Genomic DNA, 18,714 nt, shown 5'->3' on the forward strand with positions numbered 1-18,714 from the left:
GCTCCATATTCCTCTGACTGGCATACTGACCTCTGTGTCCACTGCATCCATTCTTATTCCTCTCTGTTGTCCATGCTGCTTTATTTTCCCGCCAACACAGTAGAGGTCACAATAGGCCTCTTTTCTGTTCTGACACATGATTGAGGAGTTTTGCTAAGTAACCTTGAGCAGGTGAGATAAGATTGAGACCAATTGGTAATTAGTGTGAGGCATTTTAAAGGTCAGTGTTTTTCAGGGGAACAAAGTGTGTAAAAGTGTGTAATTTGTGTTCAGAGTTTTGCAAAAATGTGATTTAGAATTTCTGTTTGAGTTAAAATAATGAAATTGTGCTAAGCAAGCAGTCCAGTTAAGCAGTCTAGAGTCCTGCTGTTGATCCATGAGTTTCAGGTTTTCAGAATTGTGTGCATAGTTTCATTTTTTCTGCGTAAACAATGGAGAAAACCTAAGAGCTGGATACTGTGCTGTCATTCAGCCTTGCTGCCAACTTGTCCCAGTGGCCACTTGTGGCACTGCTACAGATAATTCCCCACCACCTGAAAAACATTTCCCAATAGACTACAAATATAAAAAAGATTTCTGTGAAACTAAAGATGTAATACTGGTATACTGCGACATGCTAACATTTAAATGTACACAACATTATTAACCTTTCACACTGACAAAGAATTTAATTCTGCCACCCCCTAATTAAATTCACTTTACCAGGATTGAACACATTTTGGAACTCTGATTTGATGCCCCTGATTTGCAAAAAGTAGCAGAGTAGTAGATTCAAGTTAATACAAATGAGGAGTGGACACCTAGTATCCTGAAATGCAACGCTGGGGTACCAGAATGCACTGCACGGCTGCTTACACAGACAATGAAAGAGAAGCATGGAAATAATGGATCCTGTGGATACGTACCATCAGTGTTACCATTACTGGTTTGTATTTACTGAAAGAATCAGTTTTATAAAATTCTGTCGCCACCAATTTCATTCCCCCTTAAACAACAACGTAAATGATAAGTGATGAAAAGAGGAAAAATAATTGTGTAAAAGTGTAATGTTACACATTCACACAAAGTGTCAAATGACTGCCATTTAATTACATCTTAATACATTTATTATTCATTGGTTTATTAAGGAGGGGCAACTTGTAATCATTGATATTTAGTTTGAGTGTCAGTGCTGCTGCTTGGTGAATTCACAGTCAAGTGAAGTTTTGAAATGTGTCTTTGGCTTTTTATTTCCCATCACAGGTGTTAAATTCAATGTGTTTGCTCTTAAATCCAAACTCTGCCTCCGGTGAAAAGGCAGGATGTGACACTAGAGCTGCTAATCCAGTTTTCCAGCTGTCAAAACTTTAAGATTCAATTACGAGATGAGCATTCAAACGTATAATTCCACTTTCAGTAAAACACTTTTCTTGCAGGTACAAGGTAAGAAACACAGTTCAAAGTGAGGCACTGAAATTTATTACTTCTCCTGACCTTCTCTCCATTTACAAGACAGATTGAGACAGCAAACACTTATTTAACTCCACCTTCTACCAAAAGAGAATTTTCTTCTGGTTATAAGAGAAACGGATAGCAAACACTGAGAGAGGGGATTATATTGTGACACCTAAATGCTTTGCAGGATGTAGAAAAAAATGAGATGGAGATGAACCAACTCATTCTGCTCTTGAAAATACATAAAATAAGACTCCCATCACTGTAGAAAGAAGGAAAGGGGAGATGAAAGGATAGAGGGTTAAAGGAAAGGGTTGTCAGAAGAGAGGTTTAAGGAAGGCGGCCAAGGATGAAGTAGAGGGCTGAAGAGAAGGAGAAAGTGAAGAAGAGTGGAGGCTAATGAGCTGGAGCATCGCAGCAGGAAAGCAGAATGCTGTTTATTCCTCTCACACTGTTAATGACTTCTACTAAAGATTGACACAGTAATTTTTTATAAGGCTGCAACTTTGACTAAAGGTCTCCATTAATGACTCTCACCAAAGACTTTCACAGACATTTGCAAATGGCTTCTACAAGGACTTTTACCACAGAATTTTACTGAGTCACACTAATGACTTTTTAATGATGTTTACTGACAACTTGTACTAAAAAACTTACTACCTCTGTACATACTAACTCAGTATTTTTGGCAACTGTCTTACTCAACATTTACAATTCAATGAATTTCACTTGACTGTTTTTATGGTTTTATTTAAAGGTGTGCACATGATATTCAACAGGTCTTCCAAATTAAATTTAAAAATACATTGTTTGGCCCTGCTCTCTAGTTAAAGTTATCATAATGTGATTAGTAAAGTTGAGCTTTCGTCTCTGGGATATAAAGTCCAAAGTCTCCCTGCACTGTCTAATGACCCAAGATGTTAAGCAGCTTCCATCCTCTGTCTCACTGGCCCTCTGCCCAGTGTGAGAAATATGCCCTCTTTAATTAGATTTGTCTCCCAGACTCTCCTGGGTGTTTGGATATTTTACTGTTCTTGGCTGTATCTGCATTATTTATCATGAATATACGACGTTGTGTTCATCCACCCATACTGCTGATTAGTTAGGCTGTGGTTATCTCACTCTTTCCCTCTTTTTGCTTGTCATATGGTTGAATGTACTTTTAGTCTATTCGTCCGTCTCTCTCTTACAGGAGTGAATTCATCAAGCTTTACAGGATCAGTGGCAGTATTTTTATCTCTGAAAATCTGGAAGAGTGTGTTATCAAATGCTGGAATTGATTTGTTACCTCCTTCTGCTCATGGTGCTAAAAGCATCATTTTTAAATGATCATGCACAATCTTTAAACCAGTCGGTAAACCACAGTAATATACCAAGATCTCAATGTGAAACGTTGCATAGCCACACCTTTTTAACTGATGTATTCACAATATTGGCTCAAGATTCTTCCAGACACCTCCTCAGAGACAGTTCAGCCAAACAAATTCATTTCTGATAATGTTGTCACTGTTTTTGTGTTGTTTAAGCATGTTCACTGTATCCCTGACAGAGTCCAACGTCACTGAGCTAAAAACGAAATGTAGGGTGTGGTGCTAAAAGTGGATCTCCTTTTTAACGTGTTTCCCTCTCGTGTGTCCTTGTAAAATAAACCATCTTCTGAGTAGGTCAATTTTTTCATGTTACTAATTGTTTTGGCCACTTGGGGGCAGAAAAACTCAGAACATCCTGAAAAGCACAAGTATTTTATTGCCCAATGAAAACAGGCAGACATAGAGAGACTTTGGCATCTGCTTGTCTCCACCTGATATATTGGTAGAAATTTCTGTGAAAAATGTTTGGTCTCCAGAAAATCGATTTGACTCCTTAGTGGCTTGACGCTCAACTTTCTATTAGCTGTCTTTAATTTTGTCATTTGGTGCTGTGCAGGTAGTGCACATTGAGTTCCTTTACTTTTTGCTGTACAGCACAGAAGCGTGCTATGACTGAAAAGTGTTGAGTGCAGTGAGAGTGCAACTACAGCACATTCACTATATGGCTCAGAGTAGGTTGATGATTTCTCAGTTTGTTACTACAAGCAACCCCTTTATACATTACAATCATTTGATTAAAAAATACTGATTGAGTCTGATGTCTCTTAAAGCACCACTGATGAAACAACAGAAACCGACATGCAATTGGATTTTCCTCCTACTGAAGCAGAAAGCCTCCCAGATCTCATCTATAACACAAATGATCACTAGATCTGAAATGTGTGGCAGATACAACAGACTTGAGAGTCCGTATAGAGGAGAGCGCTGCTGCAGCTCGGGGATGATTCCATAACATGGACGGAAATAAACAGGTTTAGTATAGACTGAGCTGTCAGACAATAATACATATATACAGTAAATGAAATGTCTGGGGAGTCAGAGGTTCTGATAAAGGCTCAAAACACACACGTACGCAGATAACACTCACATCATACTCGTACCAGTATGCACTCTATCACAGGCTCTGTTGCGGCCTTTCCACCATCTTCTATTTGAGTAATGGCACAGCTGAGGACCCATGTAGAGACAGTATATTAATAGAGTGGCATTAGATACAGTACAGTATTTATAGATTTAGCGTTATAGACATACGACTTTTATGCATTTTCCCCCTGATTTCCTCCATATTGGAACACAGTATCTATAATGCAGCACTGTGATATCTCCAAGACATTTTTAAAAATCCTTCTAACACAGATTTGGAACTGACTTTTGTAGACATTTTAATCAACTATAGTGCACATTATTTACATTGCTCTTAAGGCATATCAGCATTACTGTTACATTATGTATTATGTTATATATTTACATGATAGCATGCCCCTGCAAAGACAGCTGTGTAGACATGAGGCATGAGTTTTACCTCATGGACCAGTAATAAAAGGAAGTGTGTACTTTAGTCTATTGTTAGCATAATGTCTATTAATGCCCAATGTGAATAGTTTCTGTATATTTATTTATTTGCGCTTTATATATATAATCACGGTCATGGTCGAACAGGTCAGAAGGATCTTTTACAGCAATATCTGGGTGTTGTTCCATTGAAGAAGTAGTGAACTGTACAGCTCGTTCCCTGGCCCCCATCACTTGCTTCTGATGAGACATATTTTTTTGTTTGACACTTTAAATTCCTGTTTCATTTGATGTGTGTCAAAATGATTAGAATCCCTTTTGAAGTGGGTAGAAAAGTTGTACTTCTGAGTGGTAAATTTCATGGGGACTGACAGCGTATTTCAATCTACGGAACCTTAAAATACCTTTTGGCTCCAGGTTGTATCCACTTATATTGTAATGGAGTACAAGTGCAAAGAGGGATGTAGCTTGTATTTTTCCAGTGTAATATGTTCCATCTTTTCCTTCAACTTCAATAACTTCAGTCCTGTCTTATGTTATAATAGATTTCACATTCACCAGCTTCTTTGCCAAACTTTTTTTTTTTTTTCCTGGGGCTATTATTTTCTTCAGTGTCTAAATCTTCAAAATCAAATGTATTCAGTTTTTTTTTACTCATCCATTATGTAATAGACATTTATATTTCCATGTTTGCATTACATGCTTTGATGCATTCTTGGTAAGAGTTCTTTATCAGTATTTCATCAATATCTTCTTGTAGATTGACCTCATCTACAAGATGATGGTCAGAGTTAGAGCCTTTTCATATTTGGAAAGTGTCTCATGATGTCTCACTTAGATTGGCTGCAGTTAAAAGCTCTCCTTCTTTGACATATTTATGTCACATATGGTGAGTGCAAGGGAACAGAGAGGAACCAGGCAAAGTGGTAGTGTGACTGTCAGACTAAAGTTCAGGTATTTATTGACTTGAACTTTAGACTGAAAACAAGAGCCAGGCAAGGGTCAAAACCAGGGAGGTAGTTCAGAGAGGAAAACAACTCCAAAGTGGCAGGCACAAAATCCAAACCTCAAAAATATCAGGACAGCTGCAAAAACAGGCAGGTAGCAAGTCTCAGGTAACAGATTTCAGGTTGTGAAATGACAAGTGCTAGCAGGCAAAAAGGCACAAGACACATGGCAGCTTTAACAATCTGGCAAAGTCTTGCTAGGAATGAACCATGTGCTGCTGGGCTGATTAGGGGAAATGGAAGCAGGTGAGGAAGTGAGTGGGTGGGGAATGTCAGGAAACTGGCTGATGAAGTAAAGTGAGAACAGGTGAGGAGCCATTTTTGGTGGCTTCTCGTGGTTTGCATGCTCACATTGCAAGCCCTCTTTTTTGATATACAAAATAGCAATAGCACAAATAATACAGCACTCTCTAACTTACAGTGCTCTGTGTCTTTCTATCAGACTTTATCTGCCTATTTAATGACCCACACATGACTGAGAGGTCTGAATAATGGGCAATTACAAGCCATGCTACTGACTGACACAGACCAACAGAGCATAGGTAGACTGCTGCCCATTCATTTTAAGGTTGCAACTTGTCATGATGTAATCGTAGCTGCGACTCTTGTTGACTTTGGGTTCTACTGAGAATGTGAACAATAAAGCAGCTACATATTTCAGTTAACTTTGCATTTGATTTCACAAACATTTTATCTGTGACCAACAACACTGTAAATTCTGGGGTTTTAGGAACATTATGCAGCTAATAATTGTTCATACAAGCTTTTTTAATGCACCAGTGTGTTTTATTTACTCTTCTCTTCTTCTATTCTTGTAACGTGTATACTGGCAATTTCTTTTTAATGGTCAATGTATCTAAAGTCTATCACTGTATCTATGGGTTAATGGTAGTCAATGCTATGCAAAGCAGGATACTAACATGGCGTTGCCCATTCCAACATACACTTTCGCTGATAGATTGAAACCCTCCTACATTTGCAGACATTGTAATACTTGAATACAAGTAAGAATAAGAATAATCAGAAGAATTACTTTGTTGGAAGTTTTCTTAACACAGGATGGACTTCGGCGTCGCAGACTCAGACGAAGGGTAAGCTACTTTTAATAACACAAACTACTACACTGCTCTGTCCGAGTATGGCATCTAACTGGGCGTACCATTTATTGACTTTCCTGTTGGCACCGCTTCTATTGTTGTGTTTTTTCAGCTTTTTATAATCCTGTTTCAATTTCTTAAGTTCTTCACGGCACTGTTTTGCTGTGTGGTGAATGCCCAAGGAATCTAAATGCGCTGATATCTCTTGATAAATCTTCTCGTTTCGCTGAGATGACTCAAACCCCCGCTGTATCTTGTCGTTGCCATAAAATGCCAGCAACGCCTGGACCTCTTCATCAGTCCATTTTTCGTACCATTTGTCTTCCATTTCTTGCTTTTCTTCTTATGACTCCTTTTAAAAATGTGGCTCCTTGTCTGCTGAGTTTTAAAAATGCCAGCTATTTTGTCGCTTTCTGTTGATGTCACATCCCACCTTGAGTATATCCAATCAGCCCCAACACACACACATCATGTATAGAGGTGAACTTTTAGTGAATTAATGAATGAAACCAAAGAAAGTTTCACTATGTCTAAGCCCTTTCTGTCTCTACATCCATTCTTGTTCATCCAGGTGTTTTGGGATGAAGGGTCCAGGTGTGCATGAGTCCCATTCTAGATACCAGCCCTGTAAATGCTCAAAATTCAGACTGAAATGCAGCTTTAGTGTACTTCAGCTGTTCCTTTCAACCTGGAGGGTCTGTGGTCATGAGATTATTTTGCAAGGTTATGAAATGATATATGGAATATATAAACAACTTCTTACATCCACATTTATATCATACTCGTAGTCTTGCTGAGAAATACATTTTGTTTATAGAAGTAATATAAGAAGCCACATGCTACAAAGCCTGCCTCTGAGCCTTCATGCTTGCGGGGCATAAAAGGATAATATACTGTTTTGTTTTTTGCTATCCCTGCACTATTGGTTTCTTGCATTGAGATTTATTTAAGATCCTTGTTGTACTGTTCCACTTGAGTGAGTTGCTTTGCATAAGAGCATCGATTAGACACCTAGGGTTAAATGTAGAGGGGATGTCTGCAGCAGAGAGAGTCAGCTCGACATAGACGAAGGCAGCCCGAGAGAGCGAGTCAGGGAGGGAACCTGAGCTCTGCCACGGAGGGGCTCCTGACAGACACTGTTTCTCCCTGCTTGGCTGCTTTAATGACAGGCAGCAAACTCATTCAGCAGGACAAACAAATCACTGGGACAAACCTCAGCAGGCATCAGCCATCACACACACACACAAACACACACACACACACACACACACACACACACACATACACCATGCTCCCTGCTGGAAAATCTATAACTCTGCCGGGGTCTTCAAATAGGAATAAAAGTGCACACATATAAAAACTGACGGGTTCATCTATGCAAAGACAAAAAAAAAAATGCCTCACTGAGGAGTGAATGGTCATGATAAAAGCACATAAAGAAAAAGTGTGCCTGGACACACACACACACACTGGAAGATATATGTCCATCTCTCGTTTTTTCCCCTCTAATGTCCTTCCAGTCAATACACCTTTCAGATCTCTCACTCAGGGATGAAATTCAGGTTTCACTATTTATGCAACTGAATGACCTTGTCACCAAAACGTCAAAAAGAAGTGACACAGCAGGACTGATAAAGACAATCAGCCCTACTGTTACAGTATAAGATGGAGTCCCATTTCTTGATTCTTTCTACATTCTCCCTTACAAAATATAAATGTAAAATCAGCAGGCAATAATGTCACACAAATAATTTGTCCCACTCAGTTAAAGATCCAGTGTGTAGGATTTAGGTGGATATATTTGCAAAAATTGAATATGATATAATGGGTATGTTTTCTTTACTGTGTAATCACTTAAAAATAAGATTTGTCTTGTTTCTTTATGAGCCATGTACATCTACGTAGGGGATGATGACTAAGGGTCAGTCAGCTGTTTTTTTATTAATGACTCCTTTATTTTTATTTATTATTTATCTTAATTGCAGACAAATAATAATACACATAGCACAGATGACAACATGACAATATAATCCCACAAAGAGATTAAAAACAAAACAAAAACAATTAGACTTATACTGAACAAAGTAAATAAAAAAAGGGCATACAAATTAATAGATCACATCAGTAATTTGAATAATTGAGTTGTTAGTACTTGTACAAAAACAACATTGGTTCAGTCAAGAACACTTTATTTCCAATATAATATTTCCATTTGCATTATTATGTTTGGAGGTATGGCTCTGTTCTGGGGCCTCTCTGCCTTTCTTTGGGCTTACACAGAAAGCCTCTTGCACGCACCTATGTGGAAAGCCAAAGATGAAGAGAGCAGACCTGTCTGCCCATCCACATGCAAATGAGGAAAGCCTGAGGCAGAGAGGCAAACCTCCCTGCCCTTCCATGCACCTACATGGAAAGCCTAAGGCAGGTAGAGCAGCAGCAAAGACCCCCAGGAACAGAACAGAGCAGCATTAATGACAAACAGAAATGACATTGATAAGTCAGACAGAACATGAAAAGGAGGAGCTGGGGTGGAGGCTAGTTGCAAAGCGGCTTGCAGAGGAAGTAGGCGGGCCAGAGCAGTTTAAATAGGGCGCCCTGAATGATATTTGCCAATTGGTTGCATGTAACTGAGCTAAGCTTGATGTTGTGTCCTGCCTGTTCTAACGCTATGCTCAATATATATAGAGAGAAAATTTTCTCCCATGCCGTGTTGTATTGTGCTAATTTACAATGACTTATAGCAATATTTTTCTCCATGACAAATTTACTTTGCTCTGTATTTTCCAGGAAACTTGAATTCAGATTTATTCTTGACTGAGCTTTAAATATGAATATATTATCCAACAGAATAATTATAGTTATTATCTGGGACAATTATCATCCAGGACCTCCAATAAAATGTTCAAAGGTGTATAGTTAAAAAGAAATGTCGAGTGGCCCCAGCCAACCTTGGATATCACACCACCATCCTGCAACATATGGGCAATAGAAAAACAAATGCAACTGGTCTTCCTCATCCTCACTGTAGAATCTACATCATGATGATTTTTCAATGTTAAACACATTTAGGTGTTTTTTAGTAGCAGTAATTTTATAGAAAATCATAGGAATGAGTAAGAATCAATTATTTTGTAAATGTTCTAGAAAATTGTTTCCAAGATGTCAAAATGTGAATTTCATCTTCCCAAAAACCAGATTATATGAGGGAGGCAGTAAGACCTCTACTCTGTACAATAAAATTATGAATTCACTTATTTATCTTTACTTTGGATAACCAGTTCTGGCACCTTGTACTAGGTGCGCAGACCTGCTGTCGAAACCCACTTTAAGTTTCTGTTTCCAGTTAGTTGAGATAGCTGAAAGTAGCTGGATAAAATTAAAACTATCGCATATCTGACAATACACAGCAGAAGTGATGCTGTGAAAGGAAATCACGTGCTATCTAGCATATCATTTGTTACATAGATAAAATAAAATAAATAACATTTTTCTGAGGTATTTCCCATGTAAAGGGCTTCTAATCAATTAACAGTGCTGAGTTCAACCATATAACTTCATCTTCAATATCCTCTGGGGTGTTCTTTGAAAAAGAAAGAGATATTTGCTAATATTCCTTTTAAATAACCATTCAAAGTGGTGACATTCTAACGAAAAAAGATTTACTATCAAAGAATAAGTACATAGAAGATAAACTTTGACTTCTCTCTTGTGGTAAATCTTATTAATCCAGGGTGCTTTTTCATTCATTCGATCCATTCCTTCAGTATTTTTATTTTTTTTTATTTTTTAGATAGATGGATAGATGATCAGCAAAGCCTGACTTTCGAAAACATATTTGGTAACTAAAAATTGAAATGTTTTCAAATGTAGAGCAGGTTCCAACCAAGACTTCATTGTAAATGAGGGAACAAAGTTAAAATTGACTGTGCTGCTCCTCCTCCTGGAATGAAGCAAAGCCTGATAACACTGCACATGTCTCCCTATGTCAGACTTAGCGAGCTCCACTCTGTATATTTCCTTGTTCCCTCCCCCTCAGATCTACAGTTTGAACCAACATAGTGGTGAAGTGAGAGAGCCGACAGGCCCCATTCACTGCACAAACACATGCTGTTTAGATCAGAGCTCAAACTACTTTCAGTTCTGAGAAAGTGAAACTCAGACAGTCGTTGTCACTGAGAGGTGAAATGGCGCAGAAAGGAGTTCAGCTGGACAGAGAAACCTTCTCTTGTTCCATCTGTCTGGATCTACTGAAGGATCCAGTGACTACTCCCTGTGGACACAGCTACTGCATGAACTGTATTAAAACTCACTGGGATGGAGAGGACAAGAAGAAAGTCCACAGCTGCCCTCAGTGCAGGCAGACCTTCACACCGAGGCCTGTCCTGCTGAAAAACACCATGTTAGCAGTTTTAGTGGAGGAACTGAAGAAGACTGGACTCCAAGCTGCTCCTGCTGATCACTGCTATGCTGGACCTGAAGATGTGGCCTGTGATGTCTGCACTGGGAGGAAACTGAAAGCTCTCAAGTCCTGTCTCATCTGTTTGGCTTCTTACTGTGAGCAGCACCTTCAGCCTCATTATGAATCTCCTGCCTTTGAAAAACACAAGCTGGTGGACCCCTCCAACAAGCTCCAGGAGAACATCTGCTGTCTTCATGATAAGGTGATGAAGATGTTCTGCCGTACTGATCAGCAGTGTATCTGTTATCTGTGCTCTGTGGATGAACATAAAGGCCACGACACAGTCTCAGCTGCAGCAGAGAGGACTGAGAGGCAGAGAGAGCTGGAGGTGAGTCGACAAAACATCCAGCAGAGAGTCCAGGACAGAGAGAAAGATGTGAAGCTGCTTCAACAGGAGGTGGAGGCTATCAATCGCTCTGCTGATAAAGCAGTGGAGGACAGTGAGAAGATCTTCACTGAGCTGATCCGTCTCATGAAGAAAAGACGCTCTGATGTGAAGCAGCAGGTCAGATCCCAGCAGGAAACTGAAGTGAGTGGAGTCAAAGAGCTTGAGGAGAAGCTGGAGCAGGAGATCACTGAGCTGAAGAGGAAAGACGCTGAGCTGATGAAGCTCTTACACACAGAGGATCACACCCAGTTTCTACACAACTACTCCTCACTGTCACCACTCAGTGAATCTACAGACTCATCCAGCATCAATATCCGTCCTCTCAGGTACTTTGAGGATGTGACAGCGGCTGTGTCAGAGCTCAGAGATAAACTACAGGACGTTCTGAGAGAGAAATGGACAAACATCTCACAGACAGTGACTGATGTGGATGTTTTACTGTCAAATTCACAACCAGAGCCCAAGACCAGAGCTGGATTCTTGAAATATTACCGTGAAATCACACTGGATCCAAACACAGCAAACAAAGAACTGTTATTATCTGAGGGGAACAGAAAAGCAACAGCAATGGGACAACAACAATCTTATTCTAGTCACCCAGACAGATTCACTGAATGGTGGCAAGTCCTGAGTAGAGAGAGTCTGACTGGACATTGTTACTGGGAGGTGGAGTGGAGAGGGGAGGCAATTTATGTAGCAGTCACATACAAGAATATCATCAGAGCAGGAAACTGTAATAAATGTGCACTTGGACACAATGACAAATCTTGGGCTTTATATCCTGACAACAACAGCTATATGTTTTGGCACGACAACATCCGCACTCCTGTCTCAGGTCCTCAGTCCTCCAGAGTAGGAGTGTACCTGGATCACAGTGCAGGTATTCTGTCCTTCTACAGCGTCTCTGAAACCATGACTCTCCTCCACAGAGTCCAGACCACATTCACTCAGCCTCTCTATGCTGGACTTTGGCTTTTCCTCCCTGTTGGAAGCACTGCTGAGTTCTGTAAACTCAAATGAACAGAAGTCATTTAAGTGACAGTGGGTTAATTAGGAACCGGTAAATGTCCGTTTTTGCTATACCTGGTTATGATCACCTTTTAAGGCACTTCATATAACCTGATACCCCATGTGTGCATATCAAAATGTGCAGAATAATCACAGCTATTAGATAAATGAAAAATCATTTGTACTAGACATTGCTACAAGAAAATATTGGGCCCTGAAGCTGAAAATTTAGAATTTCGGTTTTGAAAAAAAGGTAAAAGCAACAACTTTACTACGTGTGAATGGTTTATTAATTTGTTTTGTTCCCAAAGTCAGTGTAAAATATCAAAAATAGCCAAATAAATGCATAATCAAAGTCTAAAATAAAATTTTGGAAAAGACAATTTTTTTGAGTAAATTGTTGTTTTTCACTTTACTTTCACCAAATGTAAGACTGAGATGAAATGACACTGAATAATGAAAACACACCACATATAAACCTTCATGGAATGTCTGCAAATAAAAAGAGCATGGAAACAGGTTTTTTTTCCAAACTTATCATTTACCTATAATTTTGCACTGGAATGAACAAACAAACAAATGAACAAACAAAGAAATACCTAACTGTGGTACATTAGAATAATTTGTCACGATCATAATCAATTGTTTGATCAATCAATCAGTCAGTCAGGGTCAATTGTTCATCTTGGCACTTGGTGACACTCATGGAAGCAGTTACGCTCTACCTGTAGGCAGAAGGGGACATCACAAGCCTCGCACTTCCATGGTGTGTCCTTTGGCCTTTGTTTTTTCTCTCCCTTGTTTCTCTGCTCCTTTTCCGTCTGGGCACACAGCACAAAGAACTTGCATCCCTGGGTGGCAGGGCTGCCTGAGGGTTACAGCCAGGGTCACAGCAAGGGACAGGGAGGTGTCTGTCAGAGGCCTTGGGAGGGGGAATATGGAGAGGCACCTCCCACAGCTCAACAACCAGGGTCTCCATGAACTCCTTGTGAGTGAGTTCTGGCATTGTTGGCTTCTCTTTTCGAAGCTCTTTGTTGAGGATGTAGGAGTTGGTGGTGGTGATGTCAAGGAAGTGGTAGAGAAGGTGCCAGCATCAGCGATAGGTTTTGTGCTGGACGGAGTAGTACTGAATCAGCTGATCCGACTGATCTACTCCACCCATGCACCTGTTGTATTCCATCACTGGAGTGGGACAGTCGAACTGTTGTCTCTGAAAGCCGGCATCTGTCTTCACAAGCTTGTTCACCTTGCCTGTCTTGTCATTGTACACTCTGTGGATTGTGGAGCAGACAGCCACCTGTCTCGTATCCATCCACTTTGTGTACACCACAGGGCCATCCCGGATCCATCTGATGGAACCTCTCTCAGATCGACTGGTGAAAGCATTGATGGTAGGCCTCAGGCAGACCTGCCGGGTTTCCCTGTAGGTCCCACATGCACCGCTCTTATGGGTATTGAGGGCTTTGAAAAGCTTGGGGCTGAGGTAAAAGTTGTCGACATAGACACTGTATCCAGTGCCAGGGTAGGACGGTTAGACAAGATTCATGACAGGGTCATGTTGCAACTTCACTTTTGCCGGTGTACACGTTGAAGTCCACGATGTAGCCATTGGATGAATCTGCCAAAACAAACAGCTTGAATTCCCAAATGATGGGTTTAGCTTTCATATATCGCGTCATGCCTGTCTTAGCCTTGGTGGTGACATTGCGTTCGTCGACAGCCAGCTCCTGGCAGGAATGGTAGCATGCTTTACAAGCCATTGTGACTGTGTCCATCAGTGGCTTTACACCACAGTTTATCAAAGCCCACTGTGCCCCTCTTCTGTTCATTTGCTGCATCATCTGCTCATGCACCACGAAATGGTCCTGAAGGTGTCCCGTAACATGATCTTTCCTGGTGATAATACAGAAAGAGGGTGGTCTTTCTTCCAATAATCAGCAATTTGCTGTAGCCTAATCAATGCCATGAAGACCAGATCATGAATTTATATAAAAGGGGCACATCCACATCCTTCCACGCACTGTCGAGGAGTGCGGCCATCATCCAGGAAAGACTGGAGAAACTCCAGAATGGTGGCCACTGAACAAGAAGTAGGATCCTCCCCCCTGCCTGCACACCAGGCAGAAAACCTCTTCCACTTGCTCTCATACTGGAGGCAGGTGGACGGCGCACAAGCATGCAAAATGGTATTCCTGACAGACTCAGCGCAACCAGTCAGGAGTGGGTCAGGCCCTGCAGTGGCCAGACCCAAAGGATAGCACAGCTATCCTGCTTGGAAGTGTCAACATTAGTCAGCCCAGCTCCCTCATCTGATAGGCAACCGCCTGCAGTGACGCGTCACAGATGTCGTGGATGGAATCGTCCACCTGCGCATCCTGCAGGGAGGTCAAGTGGGCAAGGAGGAAATGGGAAAGAGTGTTCCCAAGGCGGCCTTGCTTTCATTGCTTCATCCAGAGCTACAATCATGGCTGCGATTGCAGGTTCCACCGCCAGCATGTGGAGAAGGCCAACCGACTCAGCATTTTCTATGGAAGCCAAAGCTCGCTCATTTGACCCCGGCCTGGTGAGGGCTGAAGTGTCCCTCCAACAGGAATACAGCTCCTTTTAAAAAATCTGGAGAATGTGCTACCGTAACCTTCACTGAGGGAGGGTTGCACCTATGGAAAGCGCTTGGAGCCTGCACTTGACTTGGGTCGTCAAGCTGCAGACATGCTAGGGTTGCCCGGATGATCGCTCCAATGGCTGAGTCATCAGACCCCCGCTAAGAGCTGGGTGCTGAAGAATGAGAGGAGCCCGTCGCCGTAAGAGGGGCTGGACTACCCTGTAAGTCAAGAAACTGGCTCGACGAAGCTGCGATGGAGAGAGCATCGTCCAATGGCAGCGGTGATTCCTAAAACAAAGAACATAGAGCACTTTGGAGAAGCACAATGCTGTAGTGCGAAAACTACACACCCTCTTTACGCACAAAAACAATGAGCGGAAATTTATTGTTAAGTTCATGAGGTATAGTAAGATTGATAATTTTGTGAGCATAAACAGTGGCTAGCATAAACAGTGCTAACATAAACAATCGCTGACATAAAGAGTTCCTAACATTATTTCCAGTAACATTACCAGCAAGTCACAAGACAAAGAGCCACTTTCTCTCGAGTTTTTTTCAAGACAGACCCAGAGCCCTTGAATAGAGACTCGTGTCATCTGCGTTCACTCCAATGGACCATTTTTTTCACAGTGATGGCGGATCGTGGAGCCTCTCAAGAGTTCCTGGAAGTAAGCAGCACATGCTAGCAGTGCAGAAAAGACCGGTTGTCATGCACTTTTAACGGGTATGACGTCTAAAGACTCAAATTTTACCTTATCATCACAACTTAACTAAATGTCAAAAGATAAAATAACAGATTAGGCTAAGACACTGTAAATACTGTACATACACATAATGCTAACCATGAACAGCCTATTAGTTTTAAATTGTCTTGTCTCCTAAACCATTTTATCTAACATTGGGAAGTTAGGGGGAAAAGTGCTTCCAGTCCTGATTTTTTGCAAGCCAGTAGGCTATGAGTTAGATATCAGCTCAGTTAAATTTAACATTGCTGCCTGATTGAGTAGAGGTGAAATGAAACAAAAACATAACTTATGGTGTGTGTTTTTTAGGCTTTGTGATTCTGTCTATAATACCTGTCTATAATATGTCACGGCTCAGCCAACATTACATTGATAGCAAAGGGAGAGGGAAGTTTGAGGACCTGAATGAGATTTAAAACACAAGATAAGTAATTTTGACAAGTGAAACATACCAGGCTAAATGGGGAATTATTCTAAATACCAAATGTATGTATGTATTACTGTGTTATACAAATGATCATGGTAAACATATATTCTATAACAGTATTAGATATGTAATCTTGTATATTTGTAACCTACTGTAGGAGCACTGGGTGGTGGTGGAGCAGTATATGAAATATGTAAAATATAATATACAGTGTTGGGTAAGTTACTTTCAAAATATAATACACTGTATATTACTTGTTAACGTCATTATAATATTACAATATTAATAGGCATTATAGAATAGAAGAGGTTCATGTTGTTTCATAGCAGCTAACCAAAGCTTTAATTACAGTTCATTAACTTACAAATCCAGTAGTGGGTGATATTGCATAGTCTGATGAAGGTTCTCCTTTGGAGTGCAGATCTGTTACAACTTCGTATTAACATCCCCTGCTTATATTAATAATAGTGTGATGATATAAAACAATTAAATAGCCCAAGCCCTTTCAAATGAACAGATAACTGTGGACACAGGGACGAGAAGACACAGGATCAAAGTATGATAAATTATGATGTTCTATTCTATGGCACTGGACAGACCTATCATTGGATCATTGGTTTATGTCAAGAGACTGACATAAACCAGTGCAATATGACATGATTTCTGTGCGTGTTTCTATGGCTAAAACAAAAATAAAAACATGCGACGCCTGCACCTGCACGAGCACAGACTCTAACTTATGTGTTTTAATTCTTTAACCTATTTTATATCTATCATTGTTGATGAGAGCTGATTTTGCTTTTCATTTTATCACTGTCAGTCAAACACTATGGCTGGTACTTTGACATCTTCTCATTAGTTGTGCTGTAAATGTTTGCGTTTCTTTAGGTGGCGCTCCTTCCTGTGTCTGTTTAACCATGGAGGCTGTCACTGCTCATGATGATGTTTGTTTACCTCAACTGATATTTCTCTACACTGTGGTGGAAATTTTGTCTTCTTTGTGCATATTATTATATTTTTTAATTCTTCCTATGTGTTTGCAAATGTGTGACCTTTGCATTCCCCTTTTGTAAACATCTGTTGTGAATTGATGTCATCAAGAGATTTACATTCACCATAATCTCGCCTTCAAAGACAGTCCATTGACTGTCTAACACATACAGATGATTACCTAACATGTTCTATACTAGATTGCAACAGGTATGCTCCTCTGATGTAATCAAGAGAAAATAAATCAATCAGGATAGCCCAAGAAAGCTACAATTGATTTCTCTTCCCCCCCCCCCCACTTGTCTGCATTGGTCTTCATAGCTTAGCGCCACAAAAGGGTGTAAACTTCTTGTGAAGATTGATGCACTGTTAATCTTGCAGTCAAGTATTTTATACCCATAATGCGTGGTTGTGACCATCACCCACCCTCCCTGGAGACTAGCCTAACAGCCTTTATTGGAAAAACTTCCTAATATGAGCCAGAGAGGGCCGTGATACACCAAAGTGTGTCAAGGGGGAAGTAAGGAAACAAACAAGGGGGAGGGGGCAGGTGCTTAAGTCCTGAGTTGTATAGTGACAGTGCATGCGGAGAAGAAGGAGGAAAAACAAACAAATAAACAAACAAACAAAAAAACAGGGGAGAAACAGGCAATGTAGCTGATGTATTGTGGCCTTGAGGTGGTTGTGCTCCATGCAGATTATCAAAAATAAACATATACATGTCTACTATACTGTACTGAAAAACAAAAACAAAAGAGAAGTCTATACTGAACACCAAAAATGTGAGAGTCTTGGTGGAGGGGGAAAGCCCGATTGTAGAGAAGAGCTGCCAGCGCGGTGTGGTAGGTTTGAGAAGCAAGTGGGCCCCTTTGGAGTGATCCCATCGGTTCTTTGCGATGCGTCACGGAGCTGAAGTATCAAACATGCATGCGTGTATTTGAACCCTCCCAATGTGTTTATGAAAACCATCACCAGGGTCCAGGGCCAGCCCTGCGGGGGAAGGGGGGCAGTATGGCACCCCAAGACCGCAGGAGCGCCCAGACCCCAAGACCAGGGAGCCACAGAGGCCGCAGGACACCACGCAGGCCCAGGGACCCGGGGCGGCAATGGCCGGCACTCCCAGAGAGCCAGAGACACACCCCAGACAGGCAGGGCAGGAGAGCCCACCCACCCACCACCCGACGCGGACCGCCCCCACGCCCCCCAACCACCACCCACCCCCGAACACCCGCCCGCCCCCACCCACGGACGCACCCAGGGACCGCCCCCGACCCAAGGAGCCAGGCTCGGGGGCCCGGCACCGCCCCCGGGGAGAGAACCAGCACCGCACCGGACGGGCCCGTACCAGGAGCCGGCCACCAGCAGACGCCGGACCAGACTGTAGTGAGAGCCCACCCATGCCCGGGCGGACGAGGGAGGCAAGGAGGCGGTGATGCTGCAAGGCATATGTCCCCGGCGCATCGGGAACCAGGGGACAACGAAGGGCCACCCACCCGAACCCCCAGGATGGGCCCCCACCAACACACAGGAGAGAGCGGCCCGCCACGAGCAGTCAATCCCCCATCGGGACCCCCTAGCAGAGGGCCCAGAAACCACAGCCAGTCAGGAGGCAGAACCCAGGCAGGAACCCACAGAGCCCCCAGGGCGCCACCTGGCCCACCCACCACAGGGCCACGG

General features: G+C 41.8%; 1 protein-coding gene across 1 annotated transcript; it reads left to right on the forward strand.

Annotated features, from left to right (window-relative positions):
• The first annotated feature begins 10,451 nt into the window (after positions 1 to 10,451).
• LOC125901650 (tripartite motif-containing protein 16-like) lies at positions 10,452 to 12,643 on the forward strand. The gene has a single exon (XM_049597419.1). The coding sequence runs from the start codon at positions 10,605 to 10,607 to the stop codon at positions 12,285 to 12,287; it is 1,683 nt and encodes a 560-aa protein (XP_049453376.1). The 5' UTR covers positions 10,452 to 10,604; the 3' UTR covers positions 12,288 to 12,643.
• Positions 12,644 to 18,714: the final 6,071 nt, after the last annotated feature.

This window comes from Epinephelus fuscoguttatus, linkage group LG15 (genome assembly GCF_011397635.1).
Source record: "Epinephelus fuscoguttatus linkage group LG15, E.fuscoguttatus.final_Chr_v1".
Taxonomy (NCBI): Eukaryota; Metazoa; Chordata; class Actinopteri; order Perciformes; family Serranidae; genus Epinephelus; species Epinephelus fuscoguttatus.

Bases quoted from the DNA above. Each gene is read 5' to 3' on its own strand.
- LOC125901650 (XM_049597419.1), top strand. From the start codon at position 10,605: ATGGCGCAGAAAGGAGTTCAGCTGGACAGAGAAACCTTCTCTTGTTCC.